Source organism: Lobosporangium transversale (assembly GCF_002105155.1).
Source record: "Lobosporangium transversale strain NRRL 3116 chromosome Unknown BCR41scaffold_78, whole genome shotgun sequence".
NCBI classification, from domain to species: domain Eukaryota; kingdom Fungi; phylum Mortierellomycota; class Mortierellomycetes; order Mortierellales; family Mortierellaceae; genus Lobosporangium; species Lobosporangium transversale.
In genome coordinates this window covers 40664-55615 of record NW_019029056.1, presented here as the reverse complement: position 1 = coordinate 55615, position 14952 = coordinate 40664, and the positions used below count along the sequence as shown (strand labels likewise).

At 42.5% G+C, this 14952-nt stretch overlaps 9 protein-coding genes across 9 annotated transcripts; 3 read left to right on the top strand and 6 right to left on the bottom strand.

The window, feature by feature from the left end:
- Positions 1–1076: 1076 nt before the first annotated feature.
- On the bottom strand, positions 1077–1972 carry BCR41DRAFT_375772 (UbiA prenyltransferase family; the record flags this gene model as incomplete). Its single annotated transcript, XM_022026980.1, has 2 exons — positions 1077–1611; positions 1716–1972. The coding sequence occupies 2 exons, from the start codon at positions 1970–1972 to the stop codon at positions 1077–1079; spliced, it is 792 nt and encodes a 263-aa protein (XP_021875501.1).
- On the bottom strand, positions 1715–2664 carry BCR41DRAFT_232378 (hypothetical protein). The gene has a single exon (XM_022020079.1). It carries the CDS (start codon positions 2547–2549, stop codon positions 2052–2054), a length of 498 nt encoding a protein of 165 aa, XP_021875500.1. The 5' UTR covers positions 2550–2664; the 3' UTR covers positions 1715–2051.
- A 43-nt stretch (positions 2665–2707) lies between these two features.
- Positions 2708–4940, bottom strand: BCR41DRAFT_364901 (P-loop containing nucleoside triphosphate hydrolase protein). Its single transcript, XM_022026086.1, has 3 exons — positions 4522–4940; positions 3836–4413; positions 2708–3745 (listed from the first exon to the last, which is right to left on the bottom strand). The coding sequence occupies exons 1-3, from the start codon at positions 4878–4880 to the stop codon at positions 2712–2714; spliced, it is 1971 nt and encodes a 656-aa protein (XP_021875499.1). The 5' UTR covers positions 4881–4940; the 3' UTR covers positions 2708–2711.
- A 60-nt stretch (positions 4941–5000) lies between these two features.
- Positions 5001–6729, top strand: BCR41DRAFT_364899 (hypothetical protein). Its single transcript, XM_022026085.1, has 3 exons — positions 5001–6146; positions 6266–6531; positions 6634–6729. The coding sequence occupies exons 1-2, from the start codon at positions 5232–5234 to the stop codon at positions 6335–6337; spliced, it is 987 nt and encodes a 328-aa protein (XP_021875498.1). The 5' UTR covers positions 5001–5231; the 3' UTR covers positions 6338–6531; positions 6634–6729.
- BCR41DRAFT_232323 (hypothetical protein) lies at positions 6518–7692 on the top strand. Its single transcript, XM_022020078.1, has 2 exons — positions 6518–6729; positions 6843–7692. Exons 1-2 carry the CDS (start codon positions 6697–6699, stop codon positions 7596–7598), a joined length of 789 nt encoding a protein of 262 aa, XP_021875497.1. The 5' UTR covers positions 6518–6696; the 3' UTR covers positions 7599–7692.
- Positions 7693–7982: 290 nt separating this feature from the next.
- On the top strand, positions 7983–9132 carry BCR41DRAFT_364895 (hypothetical protein). The gene is made up of 2 exons (XM_022026084.1): positions 7983–8293; positions 8440–9132. Exons 1-2 carry the CDS (start codon positions 8126–8128, stop codon positions 9067–9069), a joined length of 798 nt encoding a protein of 265 aa, XP_021875496.1. The 5' UTR covers positions 7983–8125; the 3' UTR covers positions 9070–9132.
- A 1715-nt stretch (positions 9133–10847) lies between these two features.
- BCR41DRAFT_364894 (hypothetical protein) lies at positions 10848–12487 on the bottom strand. The gene is made up of 2 exons (XM_022026083.1): positions 12361–12487; positions 10848–12194 (listed from the first exon to the last, which is right to left on the bottom strand). The coding sequence occupies exons 1-2, from the start codon at positions 12416–12418 to the stop codon at positions 10855–10857; spliced, it is 1398 nt and encodes a 465-aa protein (XP_021875495.1). The 5' UTR covers positions 12419–12487; the 3' UTR covers positions 10848–10854.
- A 668-nt stretch (positions 12488–13155) lies between these two features.
- BCR41DRAFT_232297 (hypothetical protein) lies at positions 13156–14640 on the bottom strand. The gene is made up of 2 exons (XM_022020076.1): positions 13709–14640; positions 13156–13390 (listed from the first exon to the last, which is right to left on the bottom strand). Exons 1-2 carry the CDS (start codon positions 14232–14234, stop codon positions 13206–13208), a joined length of 711 nt encoding a protein of 236 aa, XP_021875493.1. The 5' UTR covers positions 14235–14640; the 3' UTR covers positions 13156–13205.
- Positions 14280–14624, bottom strand: BCR41DRAFT_364892 (hypothetical protein). Its single transcript, XM_022026082.1, has one exon. The coding sequence runs from the start codon at positions 14539–14541 to the stop codon at positions 14335–14337; it is 207 nt and encodes a 68-aa protein (XP_021875494.1). The 5' UTR covers positions 14542–14624; the 3' UTR covers positions 14280–14334.
- Positions 14641–14952: the final 312 nt, after the last annotated feature.

The following is a 14952-nucleotide window of genomic DNA, read 5'->3' as shown; positions in this document are numbered from 1 at the left end:
GGAAAAAAGGAAGTTTATCTCATTACCAGGGCCTTCATTTCAAGCAATGAATGCCGAGAAAAATTAAGTGAACTGGTTCGTTCTGTACTGCCAGATTTCCATACTGTATGAATCACGTTCTTGATCAAACGAATTACAGACTTTATCAAGCTTCAAGGTGGCCCCGAGTCTTGGCTTTCCAAAAATTAGTGACATCCGTGCTCTGGAGGATTAGGCTTGATGTAATGATTAGCTTATTCATCATTCAGCCTATCAGTCTCTCACACACCGGCAACGAAGGCCATGAATATCTTCTTGGCTGAACACGAATTGAAATGCTAGCGCGAGACTAGGCTGTAGACTGCAATGTCAAATTTCTTCACGTTAATTACATACTGAAACCAAAATTATCGGTGTTGTCATTAAACGTTCTAACATTTGGAAGTCTTGGCTGATTAACATTTGACTGCCAGAGAAATCATAGATTTTTCCGATGAATGCCAGTGCCATTTCTTTCTACAAGTCTTTAGCCTCAATTCCAATAAATCAAAATCTCAGATTATCCACAGGAAAAAGGAAGAGCGAAAATATATTTGTTATGACAGTTTTCCTTACTCATCTCGTTTTCCATTCTTATGTATGCTTCCAGGTTTCCATATCGGTTTCCTATTCACCAGAACAATATAAGATAGCATGGGAAACAACCGCCTCTTAAGTAATTATAGCGCGATTTCTCAGTGCTAGTAAGATAGAGAGCTAAATCAGGACTAGACAACATGCTCAGAGGAACAGACTCGACCGCTGCTGTTTGTGTGACAAGTGATGGCGCACTGGTAGCTTTGGTGAAAAGAAATGGTGAAGGTCTTTTTTCCAGTTGTTCAATTAATGCATCCAAATCTCCACATTCATATCATCTAACTTGATGCTCCTATCTGCCAAAGCTATGAGTATGATCAAGTATCCTTCCTTTTTTTTTTTTTTTTTTTTTTTTTTCCCTTTCTATTTGGCATTATTTTTAACAGATAATACTTAGCACCATATAGTCTCAATGTATACATGATTTTATTTGGAGTTGAGCTTCTATCAGCACAGTTTCATCAGATCAGTATCTGGTATAAATAGTCACTAGCAATACCGCTGAACACCAAAGCACCAGTCCATTTGTTGCTGGCAAACTTGCTCCAGCAATCAGCAGTATTCTCATAGTCAACAGTCTTCAGTTGCCATGTCAAATGCGTTGCAGCTCCACCCACAGAGAGTGCATAGAATAGAGGCCCCTGGTCATTCATGTAGCCGGCCAGCGCCAACATGGAAATCATGCCCGTGGAGAACGCAGCCAAGAACTGGGGAGTTTTCTCCCCGAACCGTAGCGCAGTTGATTTGACTCCGATCTTGATATCGTCCTTTTTATCCTGATGAGCATAAATGGTATCGTATACGAGGGTCCAGCAAACACCTGAGGCGTAAAGTGGAAGAGCGACCCCCCAATTGGTCGTACCTAACATGGCAGATGATCCGAGAAGAGCGCCCCAGTTAAAGGCCAAGCCTAATACCATCTGTGGCCAGTATGTGATACGTTTCATGGCTGGGTATGTAACCACGAGTGACAATGAAGATGCTCCCAAGAGGATGCTACGTAAAGGAAAAAAAGACACAAATACTTCAATCTCAAGCATTGGCCTCAGGAGCAAATAGTCTTTTTTTTTTTTTTTTTTTTTTTTTTAAATAAAAAATACCTGTACATATTGAGCTGGGTCAACACGGCAAGTCCCACACCAAGTTGCAGACCCAAGAATGCTATTGCTTGCTTAGGTGTCACCGCACCAGAAGCCAATGGACGGACTCTTGTTCGTTCGACTTTCTTGTCAATGTTACGGTCCCAAAGATCGTTAATGGTGCAACCAGCTCCGCGCATGATGATAGCACCCGTTCCAAAGAGTCCGATCATGTACAATGTCGATGTCCAGGGTAGATTAGCACCATAGGAAGCCATAGTGATGCTCCATGCTATAGGTCAAGCAATGAATCCAGAGTATGCTTCGTTAAAGTCAACTCGAGAATGACCTACAATTTCACTCGATAGAAGAGAGGGGGTATTTACCGCAAGGCCAAAAAAGTAACCAGGTGCCAATGGGCTTATCAATCCGTGTCAAGAATAGATATGGTTGAATAGATTTTGGCATGCGATCCAACCAAGCAATAGGTGCTATTGTTGGCGCAGTCTTTGTTTTTATCCCATTAATATCCTGAAGATTCGGGCCAGATGAGTACATTTGATTGAATTCTGAGGCATCTATAGGCGCAAAAGGTTGGCTCCGTTGGTGTTGATGCGCAAGAAGTGCTTTACTTGCTCTGGTCAATACATTTTTATTCTTGGCAGATCTCAATGCACGGACGGATAAACTCCTGGCTTGAAAGTGGGACTGAATGGAGGAATGAATGTTGATCCCAAATGCGGAGCTTGTGGTCAAGTGGTTGGCAGTGCCTCTACGAAGGGTAGGGGTAATGTGCACCTTTGTGACATTCATAGCAACATGGTGCCAAAGCGATGCTCCTGTACTGTTCAGCATGTCTTCGTTGGTGCAATGCCACAAACAGGTGATGGCGTCTCAATGATCAATGCTACAATAAGAGAGTAAAGCAACTGCTCACAAGAGTTTTCTTTTAAACAAAACGCCACTGATTGGGCGAAATAATTTGAGATTCAGAGCACAACAGTGTCACGGCTGTCATTATTTATTCTTTTTCTTTTTGCCACGTTGACTAAGACTATGGCTTTGTTGTCGGGCTTGGGACGAATCATCAGCTTCCCGCTTCATAGGATTCTTGTTTTCGTGAATACTCTGTGTTTGCGTTGTAGATGCCTGATGCTTAACATGAGAAACTACTAATCGCTTAAGTTCAGGCGGAAGCGGGGTCACCTGGTCAAACTCAAGTTTGTGGAGCATGTTGGCAAACTCGGCGAGAATATACTGGTGATCGCTGTTGATAAATGTAATCGCCCACGCCATCCCTCTTAGTCTGGGGCCATTTTTGATACCTACAGCAGCCTTCCTTGCAGCCTCCGGGTTTGCTCTTCCGACACGGTGGACATATTCTTGAAGGGATGGCGCCATATCAAAGTTAATAACGGTCGCCACTTTGAGATCTAATCCTCGAGCTAGCAATCCTGTTGCTACAATCACTTCGATAGCCCCATCTGTAATCAATTTGAGGGCCCCTATGCGTTCTTCCGGAGACTTGTCACCATGCATAGCGACGGTGGTGATTCCAGGACATTTGACTCGAATAACATGGGCTAGAAGTTCTGCTCCTATTCTTGATTCGACAAACACTAAAACTGGCGGACGAAAGTATTTGGCATCCTTGAGGAGCGAAAGCAGCTGTTTCTTTTTTGATCCGTTTTCGATCCATATAACGGTTTGTTTGATCTTTGAAGCCGGCGAAAACACGTCCGCGAATTTGGGATTTGAAGTCTCTTTTATAGATGCTTGCTCTTTTATGGCGCCAACCCGAATCCTGAGATGATCGCTGTTCATTAATGTGCCAATGAGTTGCTCTACTTGCTTTGTGATCGTAGCTGAACAGACGATGGATTGTCGGCCGTTTGGCGGTTCGGGAAGGATATCTAGGATCTTCTTCATTTGCTTTCGGAAGCCCATACTGAACATGAGATCGACCTCATCCAATACAAGACAAAATACGTTGGAGAATGATACTTCGCTTTGCTTCGTCAGAATATCCAGTATCCGCCCCGGTGTAGCTACTGCAATTTGAATATTTTGTTTCAGCCGGTGTGTTTGATTCGCCATAGCCTGTCCACCGACTAACAATGCTGTGCGCATGTTGAGCATACCTCTCACCATCTTCTTCGTGACATCCTCAATTTGCATCGCCAGCTCTCGAGTAGGAGCAATAATCAACGCATATGGCCCTATCATCCCATCTCCTGGAAGCTGGGCAAGCCCATATACATGGGTAATAATAGGGATAAGAAAAGCAGCAGTTTTTCCAGATCCCGTCTCTGCAGAAATAATCATGTCGCGACCATAAAGTCCTGCCGGAATGGCCTGCATTTGAACGTCCCTCGGTTGCGTAAATCCATTGTCGACCAAATTTGATAATAATTTGGTAGGAAGTGAGCAGTCTTCAAAACATTGGATCGGTTTTGGGGCATGTTTTCCTTGCACATGAATGTGCAGACTCTCACGAAGTGCTTTAACCTCCTTGGTGGATAGGGACTCAGTTCTCGGTGAATCTCTATATCCTGTAATGCTGGCTACTATCCGGCTACTGGAATACGACCGTAGATGAGGAACTTCCGAGTGAAATATCGCATTTTCATTTATCTGTAATTGTGGCCTCATGTGAGGTTCAAAAATCGGTGATATCATGCCTGGTGGCTCATGTGCGGAATTTTGCCTACATTTCAAGCTACATGGAGAGACAAAGCAACCGTGCAGTCAATGTAAAAGATCATCCCCATTCATGCTGCACTCTTATATACCTCTCTTGATACTAGATCATTATAATAGTCCTTACCTACAAACGAAATGCTGGGTTGTATTGGAAGTGAGTTCTCCATCGCAACCACAGATAAAACTTGCAAGTTTGATGTCTTGGGGCGGCCTCTGACTTAATGTATGGGATACCATGGCTACAGCTCCATCGAAAAAACTTGATGTTTCAACAACGCCCCTTGGAGATATGTAACCGTCATCAGTGTGACCATGATCGTCGTTGTATTGAATTGAATTGACCGCTTCCTTTAACTGTTGTTGTTGCTGTTCCTTATGCTGTCTTTGAAGCGTAAGAAGGGCATTAGCTTCGGCCAAAGACGGTAGTCTGGCTCCTGCATGGTCATTGGTCTTTCGAGCGCTAACAGTCCTGGGAACAAGCATTGCATGTGCTTGCCATGGTAATGGTTAGCTTTCAATTGTTAAAAAGAGATTAGAATGAAATGTGACTTTGCGTTTTTTTTTTTTTTTTTTTTTTTTTTCTCTTATGTATTTTCCCACATCCTTTTCTCTCACCCTTTTGCAAACAAATTCATCCCAAGCACTTAAACACGTACTCTATTGCTTCTGCATCTTCATTTCGTCTTACTCTTCATTCAATACATGGTCCTTTAGAGCAGATAACTCCGCTCCTGTCTGCACTGAATGTGCAAAAATAAAAGTATTAAGCTAACTTTCTAACTGTACTACAAAGAACCAGTTTCGTGCACCCACGACCAACACCAACACAGCAATATGGCAGCTATGAATCCGCCCCCCAGTAGGACTTCAAAGGCCATTGATAGTCAAGATAATACCCTCTCAGCCAATGAGGGGTCATCATTATCAGCTCACCCATCGGTATTAGGAGCGCCTATCAAACCCACTACGAGCGCCAATACGGTTACCAATGGTAGCAATAGTGCCGATAATGACAGCGATAGCAATGCAGCCATTGCTAGTAGTGGTAATGGCCAAGAGTCGTATAGTCCTTGGGATATGCCGCCGATTATCCAGCCCGTCTCGTCCGCCTCTGATACTCGATCCATTGGCGGTCTCAAGGGTTTCTCTAGCCTCAACTCGACTTGGACTCATTTCAGGTCGAAACCCCATCCCACAATATCAGTTCCTGTGACCCCAACATCTCTACATCGACCCAGCATTGACATGGCCGCGCCCACAACACCTCCACGGAGTTCAGCCTACTCGAACCCAGACGACTCGGATAACGCAATGTGTACGCCAACGTTTGGATCAGGTAGTTCTAACTACTCACGGAGAAACAGTGCTGTTAGTGCCATGGCATTGGATACACCTCCGCCACTCTCCCTGATGGATTTAGAGACACCCTCAATGTTAGGCCCCAATTTTGGTTCAGCTCAAGGATCCGGAGCTCAAGGGCCGTTATCGCGCTCGCTCGAGTCTAGTTTCAATAGTGGGAATAATGGATACCCATTTCCTCCTTTTGGTATGCGCTCCGATTCGTCTAGTAGCCTCTCAAGGCGTAGCTCCAGGGCCAACAGTATGTCCATGGAGCCCCGTCATGTGCGAAAAGCCTCAGAGGACACGACTATGAGCGATGGCGGCAATAATTCTGGAAGTGAACGCAGTAGGCGGCATTCGCCGGCTGTTGTCCCATTTGAAAGGAGTGTGCGTCGGTCTGCACTTCTTGTAAGCGAAATTGATCATTCACCTCTGCCCTTTTTAAGGTGTTTCATTCGATTGCAACGTATAATGATGACGAACGTTTCTTTGCATGTTTTTAATTTTCACCTTTTTTTTTTATTTAGCCCAAACCAAAAGGCCTACTCAAAGTCTTCTCTCAATTGGAGGCATGTCATCTAGTTGTAGTTAATGGATAGTCGTGGGTGATGGCTATTGCTAATACTAAAGCAATGTCCACAGGATCGAGTTATTCTGATGAGGCATATTTATTGATGCTCTATAGGAAGAGATCCATCATAACCGGCATGAATACGATCATGAAAGAGAGACAACACAAGTATGCAGAACAATAGGAGACACATCCGGTGCTACGGAAATGGAAACAGGCGCGGTCAGTTGGATTACTTGTAATGATGACTGGCTATCTATAGGAGTATTCCCTGGCATTTAAACTAGTCTTGCTGCTTTTTTTATGATGATTCTATAAAAATAGGCTGCTTCTGCGCGTCAAGGACCATCTTCATTGTATGGAATAGGTAGCATTCGGAGATCATCCATGTCAAGACTTAATCCTGATCAAGAGCTGGCTGTAAGTCGGACAATGAATATTTTAGATGCTTTGCTCTGTTCATATATCTCTCTGACTCTGTTTTTGTCTCTGTCTCTGAACCTGCTGACTCGCTTTTTCACACCAATCAACAGAGTTTCCAACGACAACAGGAAGAATATGACAAGCTATACCAGATGCAGATGCATCAGCTTTCGGAACTTGAGCGACGTCAACAGGAGTTTCAACAGCAACAGGAGCAACATGAACAACATGAGCAGCAGGAACAACAGCAGGAGCAACAGCAAGAACAACAACCGACACATGCTCATATACTCCAATCAACATTGTCCATGCAGGGATTTCACGAGCTTGAAAGCCCTACGAATGGCTCGTTTTTGACACAAAACACCTCTATGCCGTCTATGCCCCCCTCACCTCTGCAGACCCCAATGGTGATGCGAGCAAAACGTAAGTCTTCAATGTGTGAAGAGAGGTTTGACCCTTACCACAGCAACCACCTCAAGCGCAGGGCGGTTTCACCGTCGATTGGACCCATTATTAGTCATCGTCGAAGCCCATCAAGCTCTCCAGCGCGTCACCTGTCTGGGCACTCTAGGCCCAAGACGGCGCTGTCTTCTCCTTCCGGAACTGGATCGTTTTTCAGGCATGGGAATGGACTTGCTAATGGCATAAGTGGAGCCATATCGAGCGTTCACAGCTCCCCGATAGAGAGCAGTGGGGCCAGCAGTGACGACAGTATGAGTTTGAGCAGCCGAAGTAGCGTCAACGGAAGCAGTAGCGGTCTGGCTGGTTCAAGCAGTGTATCATCAACGTTGAACCTTCAGCATACTTCGCGCTCGTTTTCTGAGCTGTCATTGGATATTCCCAAAGACCAAGCCCACAATTAAATTATGTTCATTCAGTAGATCTATCACTTTTGTTGTATCTTTGTCACAAAGCCATGAATAATGCGCTGTTTACCAAAGAAAGAGAATAAGTGGTTTTCCACCTCCTTGGACAGCAAAATGAAAGGATGCTTTGATTGAGATGCCATATCAGCATCTGGCCCAGGGTCCTGGTGATTCTTGACTTGGTATGTCCATCTCCCTTGCCCCTCTTTTATTTTGTTCTCCTTGTTATTTCTATTATCTCCGTAGTCTAAGATCCTCGTTCCTTCTCCTCTCTACCTGCTTTAGACAGGGAGAGAAGGAGTTGTGATATGAAAAAAAAAAAAAAAAAAAAAGGTCAATGCACCCAAATAGAAATTATTAAAGGAGCCCACCCTTGGCACACCAAGGTTCTTTTTAAAGAAGTTTCCCATCGTCATTTTTTTCCTCACTTTCATTGTCTCCATTCCTTTTTACTCCACCCACATCTCAGTCTGACTGTCTTCCTAATCCATTCAACGATTTGTTCTCACTTTTTGATTATCATAATGTCCTCCACACTCAGCACCCTACTCCAATATTTCCTGATTGTTTCCTTGGCGTATCTTTACACATCACGGCCTTGGAACAAAAAGAATGGAGTCACTGGTAGTTCTATGGGAGACGCCCTTAGTAGACTCCAGGTATCAGGACTGGCAGACTATTACACAGAGAGGGTAAGGCGTATTTTTTTTACAATTTATACAGAAGACATGTATAATGCCTTTTTTTTTTTTTTTTTTTTTTTTTTTTGCATATAAACAACCTTGTTTAAATTAAATCACATTTTGCCTTGTGGGTTACCTTTGGGGGGAAACTGTAGAAGAGGCAACGACCACGATGGACAAAAAAGAAGACTATGGATAGGATAGAAAAGTTAAATGGGCCAAAGGAGCAAGAGAAGGGGCAGGTAGCGGTGGTGAGCAGCAGCGAGATCAGAAATACCAAGGAGACGCATCAAGAACTAGGTCGATCAAACGAGCAGGCACTGGCCAGTTCCACTAGAACATCATCCCCCTCACCATCGCCATTACTCCCCAAGAAACAAGGAAAACGATCTAGCTCAGGCTCTCCGCCATCTGCGAGTAAGCAAAAGGCGAATGTCAAGTCAGAGGCAGCAATAACGGCGACAGCGAAGCGATCTCAGAAACAACAACAACAACAACAACAACAACAACAACAACAACAACAGCAGCAACGAACTCTGCGCTCTGTTATGACAACCACTTGCACTGCTACTTCTGATGCTGTGACATCAGAATCGCCCTTCTCTGCGGAGGAGGTACTGAAGAATTGTCGATTTCTATCCGAGATGTTCAAGGATGTGCCTAGCTCAGAGATTGAGCGGGTCATTCGATCGGTGAACTGGGATGTGAGTGAAGCAGCCGCGTTGTTGGCACAGGAAGATTACACATGGCAGTCTGTCCGTCGTCGACGTAGCATCGCAGGATAATGGATTTAGGCTTTTGTAATTATGAAAATTATGATATCTTTTTTTTTTTTTTTTTTATCGCTGATCAAGAAAAAAAAAATCCGTATTCCAGTTTATTTCACGTATGTGTTCACGGATAGCTCTTTTTTTTTTTTTTTTTTCTTTTTTTTTTTTTTTTTTTTTTTTCTTTATATGTAGTCAAGTGGAGCAAGTGGAGAATAGAATGTGTATTGCAATTCCTCCTCTTCATCCTCTCCCAACCCTCACATGAGTTAATAAAACCTTTCTGTGTCACCTCATCTTGAGATTTGGTTCACTTTGTCAAATTAAAACCAAGTTGATTGCTCTCCCGACATGGTATACAATGCCTGCGCCCAAATCTTTTTCTTTCGTAAAAGCATGAAGAAATATCTTTTTCTTGAAAATACATATCCACTATCTTCACGATTCAAAAGTCGAGAATGATGATCTTCTATCATCTATCTACACATGTCATCGGACAGTAGCATTTGCCTTGCAGCTCATACCCATGCAAGGGTGTTCATTGGTCGACGTTGCATATCCTGAAGATCGCGGTAACGCGATATTTCCTGTACGCTCAATTGCTCCTTCAAACCGTTCTTGTCTCAGTTGGGTGTTGACCAAAATGATTTTTGGAGATGTAGCCTGTGGGTAGGTCAATGACATCGTATCTCTTAATCGAATAGTCGCTGTAGCGCAGAATTTGTTTAGACACCGCGCATCCTCCCCCCTCTCCTTTTCATGATTGCCGCTATCCCAACAAGCTCGACAATAAAGCCCTGTCTACAGTGGACGGGCTTAAAAAAAAAAGATCCTCTCAGCAACGCCTGTCACGATACATTTCTATTTCCGACCCGCAAGGGTAAAAGCTCCTGACTGTCATATAGTCATATTCACTGCTCCAATCGCTTCTTGGTCTTATATATTATGCGCGTCTAAGGTTCGGTCCCATTCCTCAATCTTCTTGTGGATGGTAGTTTCCTTATAGTCTGGCTTCCAACTCAGCTCTGTAGTCTGTTGCTCATGGTAGCCAACGAACTTTTGAATCACTTTGCCGAGCGATCAGACGCACTGTGCAGAACAAAGGATTCTTTACTCGTTGATCAGATTTAGCGCAATAATGCCTCGGCAGGGATCGCTGAAGTTTCATTGAAGATCAAGGATACTACTAAATCACGCATGTTTCTCCTGACCGGAAAATCTATGCAAATGCACATTTTCGGTCCAAACCAAATGTGATTACTTGACAATAGCTCTCATGTTCAACTCTGCACGATAAAGCTCTTTGTAGTATTGGCAATAACGATCCTAAATTTTTTTATTTTTTATTTTTTATTTTTTTTATTGGTATTATTTAATCTATGCTGAGAGCCATACGCACGAGATGATCTGAAAGGCAACAGTTGGCTTTGAGGCAGATTGATTTTAGATTACAACGTTATTATCTTAGTCCACTTGGAAGAGCCCATTTTTATCTTACTGCCTTTGAGCTAAATGTGTCTTTATTATTATTATTATTATTAAAGATCTGATACTTTCCAAGTAAGAGATTTATATCTATTTCAAACGGAATTTATTTCTTTCTGGGGTTAAATGCAGACATTTCTTCAAAACATCAACAGCATAATATAACTATTTATACACTTGAACGTTTTACAAATATACACAGAGTAAGAAGCGTGCGCGATATTGGTATAGTAATTTTTTTTTCTTTTTCTTTTTTTTTTTTTTTGCTCTAGAGAAATGTTTTTTTTTTTTTTTTTTTTTTTTCAATACAACGTAAATCTAAGCACGAGTTTTTTGGTCTGATGTTGGTGGTGACGGTAGGGATGATTCTTTTGTTGAGTTAGCGGTGGATGAGATATTGTTGTTTATATTCGTAATGGCGGTGGCGGGTACAACACCGGCATCGATTGTGATATGGAGTGCAACCGGTACAACTGTAGGAGTGGCTAATACTTCTTGTTTCTGGAAATCAAGAATGCTATTCTTATTGTTATAATTGTTATTACTATTAGTGTTAGCTCCGCTGTTGCTGGTATTATTTCCATTGCTTATGATTTCATTATTATTGTTTCCATTACAGTGGTTGTCACCACTGTTAGTGAGATCTGCGGTCGCTGAGGTTGTATTCGAGTTATTAGCGATTGTTGCAGTCGAAGTCAGGTGAGAAGGCAATAGCGGTTGTACCAAGGCTATCACTGCGGGGACAACAGTTCCGCCCTGCACATTCACGCGCACGGATCCCAAGCCCAATGTCGGCTGCTTTTCATGTTTGAATCCCTCACTAATTGGTGAAGAAGGTGGAGGGGAATTGGTTACAAGATCTTCACGCTCTATCATTGCATGCATGAGTGCTGCTTCTTCATCCTCCACTCTCCTTCTCTGCCCTGAATCCTTTAAATTATCAACACTAGAGGGTGCAGGCGACGAAAGCAACAATGATGATGGTGGATCTTCCAGGACCTGCCCATAGACCGGCCGATCATCTTCCGGATCAAGATCCAGTGGACCAATGTTATTTTTCTCAAAAGGAGCAACAGTTGGAAAATAAGAGTCAGAGCTGTCAGCACCAGGGAAATTCTCACTGTATGGTGTTGACAGAGCCGGCATTGAATGTTGATGACGAATGGTAGGTGTTGGTAGTTCCTGATAAAATGGACATTGTTGAGTAGAGTCCACGTCTGAGCCTTCTAGTTCCTCCTTATCACTGGGCCCATATCCTCTACCCTCCAGGTCTTGATCATCTTCTGGCCATTCCTGAATGTCGTTTCCGGCAGCATCCTTGAGCTGTCGCCCACCCCAGACGATCTTGAGACCCATTTCTCGGCTTTCAGGAGTATCGACTGAGGTATCATAGAACCCACCTAGAAGAGCCTTGAATAAGACGCTACCGATCGCAAGTGTTGGTGCAAAGACTAGTGCAAGATTGGACACTGTCATCTTTGTTTTGTCTGAATGAGCTGCGATTTTAGATAGGTGATGACATAGGTACGAGAGAACAATGTAGTTTTGATATGGCAACTGAACAAGAATACTACGTAAGGTCTGGCAGATGTGTCGATCAGTAGTCAAGAGTGATTGGAATTGTTCAAGAAGTATTGGTGGCATTAATGGACTTGGTACTAAAGTTTATGATAATGGATGTAGGGATGTAGTGTGTAGAAACGAGGTGTAGGTTAATCCATTTAGCTTCTTTGTTAGTTTTTCACTTACTATCATGCGCATTATTGCTTATTGTTGTTACGATAGAGGAAAAAAAAAAAAAAAAAAAAAAAAAAAAAGACTCACATTCACGAAGATAGAGTTTGAGTAATGTGGCAATATCATTTGGATCGATTCCATCCATTGTCAACAGATTATAATCCTTGCCCGTGTCAAAGACCCTTTTGAGTTTTTGCACATTGATATGGCTGCCAGGGACACTAATGAGAAGCAAGTTTGTATGAGTTTGGGGCTGAATTCATTACAAGGTTGTTCCACAGAAATTGTTATTTGGAGACAAGTTGTTATAATTCTTTAGTTGTATTGATTGTTGATGTTGTTATCGTTACGGTTCCCTGGTTTCCTCTCCCCTGAGCAAAACAAAAAGCATGAAAACCCACGCCCAATCCTTCATTCCCTTTTTTTTTTTTTTTTTTTTTTTTTCACTCCACACGGGAAAAAGAAAAAAGAGATGTCAATCAGATTTTTGGGTGAGAACAAAGAGAGAGTCCAAGGTCTAAACGTCCCCGTGCGTGTCACACAAGAGAAAATTGCATTTCTGTGGAAATAAATAAAAATAAAATGAGCATTGAAAGGAGTGGGAGAAGAGAAAGATGTTGAAGGATCAAGTTCGGGACATTTCATTTTCAAGTGCAGGGAGAGGGAAAATCAAAGAGAAAGAGTAGAAATAGATGGGATGGATTCATGCACATTCATTCATACATAATAATGCATCAGTAAGACAACGACAACAATCAACAGAACGTTAACTCCATGTAATGCACGATCCAACAATGGAAAAGCCATCTAAACACACACACGCACATATACATATACGTATATATATATATATTTATGTATCTTTAAAAAATAATACATGTACCAGCGTCAATAAAAAAAAAAGAAAAAAGAAAAAAGACTTTAAAGACGGCTTACCGGTAGAGTCCAACTTCATCTACGCCCTTGGCCTCTAAAAACTCTGCACATCGATGCAAAACGGCTGGGACCAAGGGGGTGTTTGGGATGTGTGAGAGCCGGATGGCTTCCTTGAGATCAACGCCAAAAATGGGACTTGCCGACACAACGGCTCCCACGTTCTTTAACAAGGGCTCCGAGTCTTGAGAATGGACCGATCGGGGGCGGAAGATGGTGGTTTTGCAGATATAGAAAAAAAATACACCATATTTGTAAATGGAGAGGAGGAATAATGATGAGCATGAATGCATTGGATATCAGTTTGGTATAGAAAATATCATTTATCTCTTTTATCCTTCTCTTGTTCATTTGCACGACATTTTTTGTCATGTCATACACTCGATAGCCATGGTATGGACATGTAAACACAAGAGAGACAGACAGAGTGAAGCTTCTGTTTTTTTTTTTTTTTTTTTTTTTTTTTTTTTTAAATCCTGTGCTTGATATACATTTGTCTTACACTTTCTGTTTCGCCCCCATGACTTTGACAGCATCTCGGCGCCCTTAGTCCTCCAGGATGTAAGTGAATTGGCCGAAGAAGCAGAGGAAACGGGTCTTTCGAGCCGGTTTCCATTGAGGAGGTTATTATAATTATTGTTATTGAGGCTGGTAAGGTCTGAATTCCTTTTGCTGTTGAAGGTGTTTTGTAATTTCTTGAAGGGGTTGGAGAAGATCTGAGATCGATGATTAGGCCGTTGTTGGGGCTGGTGCTGTTGAGGGGTGAAGGTTGAGGAGAAGGAGGCGAGTAAGTTCAAGGAGGCAGAGGAGCGGACACCTCGAAGTTCACTTAGGGTGATATCGCTGGTTGGACTAGGGGGAGCAGGTTCATAGCTCTGACTATGGCGGATTGAGATGGGACGAGGAAGGGCCTTTATAGCGGAGGAGGAAGGAGATGTAGCAGCAAGCTCGTGCAAAGAAGTAGTGTCAGTCATAGTGGGTGGGGTGGAGGAGAAGGTGCTAGGATCATTATGACTATTGTCAGTCATTTTTTCTTTTTTTTTTCTTCTTTTTATTAGGATTAGAAGTAATTAAAATTAAAATGCAGACTTAGGTACAGGAGGAAACAAAAAAAAAAACCAATGTCAGTCAATTGTCCATGTGAAAAGAAGGTGGAATGGAATGGGAATGGGAATGGAGTGAAATGAATGAAGAAATGAAGATTATGGTGCAAGGCAAAGAAAGAGGAAAAGAAAGAGAGAGAGAGAGAGAGAGAGAATTATCGTAAAAGGCAAAAGGCAAAAGACAAAGGGAAAAAAGGGGGGAGAGGAAAAGAGAAAAGAGTGTGAAGAGCATAAAAATGGAGAGCGATTAATTAGTGAATTATTGTGGAGGAAGGAAGGAAGGGGTAGTGTGTAAAGTTTTTTTTTATTGCAAAGGCAAACAGTAAAAAAGTAAAAAGAGGTATAGCAACCGGGCAAACAGAAAAAAATGTTCAATTGATGCAACGTTGCATCTAGCAGCAAAACAACAACAGCAAAACAGCAGCAGCAAACAATAGCAAAAAAAAGTTCATGTTAAACCGTTGCTGCATTTCCTGCAATTATGCAATCCCAAACAATCGTTTATTTTAATTTGAACGTCCCTGTGCTTTTTTTCTCTCTCATTCTTTCGACTAATGTTTTCTTGAGCCATCTTCATCCACACATTCATACCCTCTCTTTTTATTTCTCTCATTCTTCAGTCCCTGCACCGAAGAACCCTAGG

What these genes read in the sequence shown, in the direction of transcription:
- BCR41DRAFT_364892 (XM_022026082.1), bottom strand. Translation starts at nt 14,541, where the DNA reads ATGCTCTTCACACTCTTTTCTCTTTTCCTCTCCCCCCTTTTTTCCCTT.
- BCR41DRAFT_364894 (XM_022026083.1), bottom strand. Translation starts at nt 12,418, where the DNA reads ATGGATGGAATCGATCCAAATGATATTGCCACATTACTCAAACTCTAT. An exon ending in CAAACTCTATCTTCGTGAAT is followed by an intron (nt 12,195 to 12,360) that starts GTGAGTCTTTTT and finishes CATAAACTTTAG; the next exon opens with TACCAAGTCCATTAATGCCA.
- BCR41DRAFT_232297 (XM_022020076.1), bottom strand. Translation starts at nt 14,234, where the DNA reads ATGACTGACAATAGTCATAATGATCCTAGCACCTTCTCCTCCACCCCA. An exon ending in ATGGGGGCGAAACAGAAAGT is followed by an intron (nt 13,391 to 13,708) that starts GTAAGACAAATG and finishes TCCATTCTCAAG; the next exon opens with ACTCGGAGCCCTTGTTAAAG.
- BCR41DRAFT_232378 (XM_022020079.1), bottom strand. Translation starts at nt 2,549, where the DNA reads ATGCTGAACAGTACAGGAGCATCGCTTTGGCACCATGTTGCTATGAAT.
- BCR41DRAFT_364895 (XM_022026084.1), top strand. Translation starts at nt 8,126, where the DNA reads ATGTCCTCCACACTCAGCACCCTACTCCAATATTTCCTGATTGTTTCC. An exon ending in CAGACTATTACACAGAGAGG is followed by an intron (nt 8,294 to 8,439) that starts GTAAGGCGTATT and finishes GGGAAACTGTAG; the next exon opens with AAGAGGCAACGACCACGATG.
- BCR41DRAFT_364899 (XM_022026085.1), top strand. Translation starts at nt 5,232, where the DNA reads ATGGCAGCTATGAATCCGCCCCCCAGTAGGACTTCAAAGGCCATTGAT. An exon ending in TGCGTCGGTCTGCACTTCTT is followed by an intron (nt 6,147 to 6,265) that starts GTAAGCGAAATT and finishes TTTTTTATTTAG; the next exon opens with CCCAAACCAAAAGGCCTACT.
- BCR41DRAFT_232323 (XM_022020078.1), top strand. Translation starts at nt 6,697, where the DNA reads ATGTCAAGACTTAATCCTGATCAAGAGCTGGCT. An exon ending in ATCCTGATCAAGAGCTGGCT is followed by an intron (nt 6,730 to 6,842) that starts GTAAGTCGGACA and finishes ACCAATCAACAG; the next exon opens with AGTTTCCAACGACAACAGGA.
- BCR41DRAFT_364901 (XM_022026086.1), bottom strand. Translation starts at nt 4,880, where the DNA reads ATGCTTGTTCCCAGGACTGTTAGCGCTCGAAAGACCAATGACCATGCA. An exon ending in ACCCAGCATTTCGTTTGTAG is followed by an intron (nt 4,414 to 4,521) that starts GTAAGGACTATT and finishes CTCTCCATGTAG; the next exon opens with CTTGAAATGTAGGCAAAATT. An exon ending in CACGAAGAAGATGGTGAGAG is followed by an intron (nt 3,746 to 3,835) that starts GTATGCTCAACA and finishes TTCAAATTGCAG; the next exon opens with TAGCTACACCGGGGCGGATA.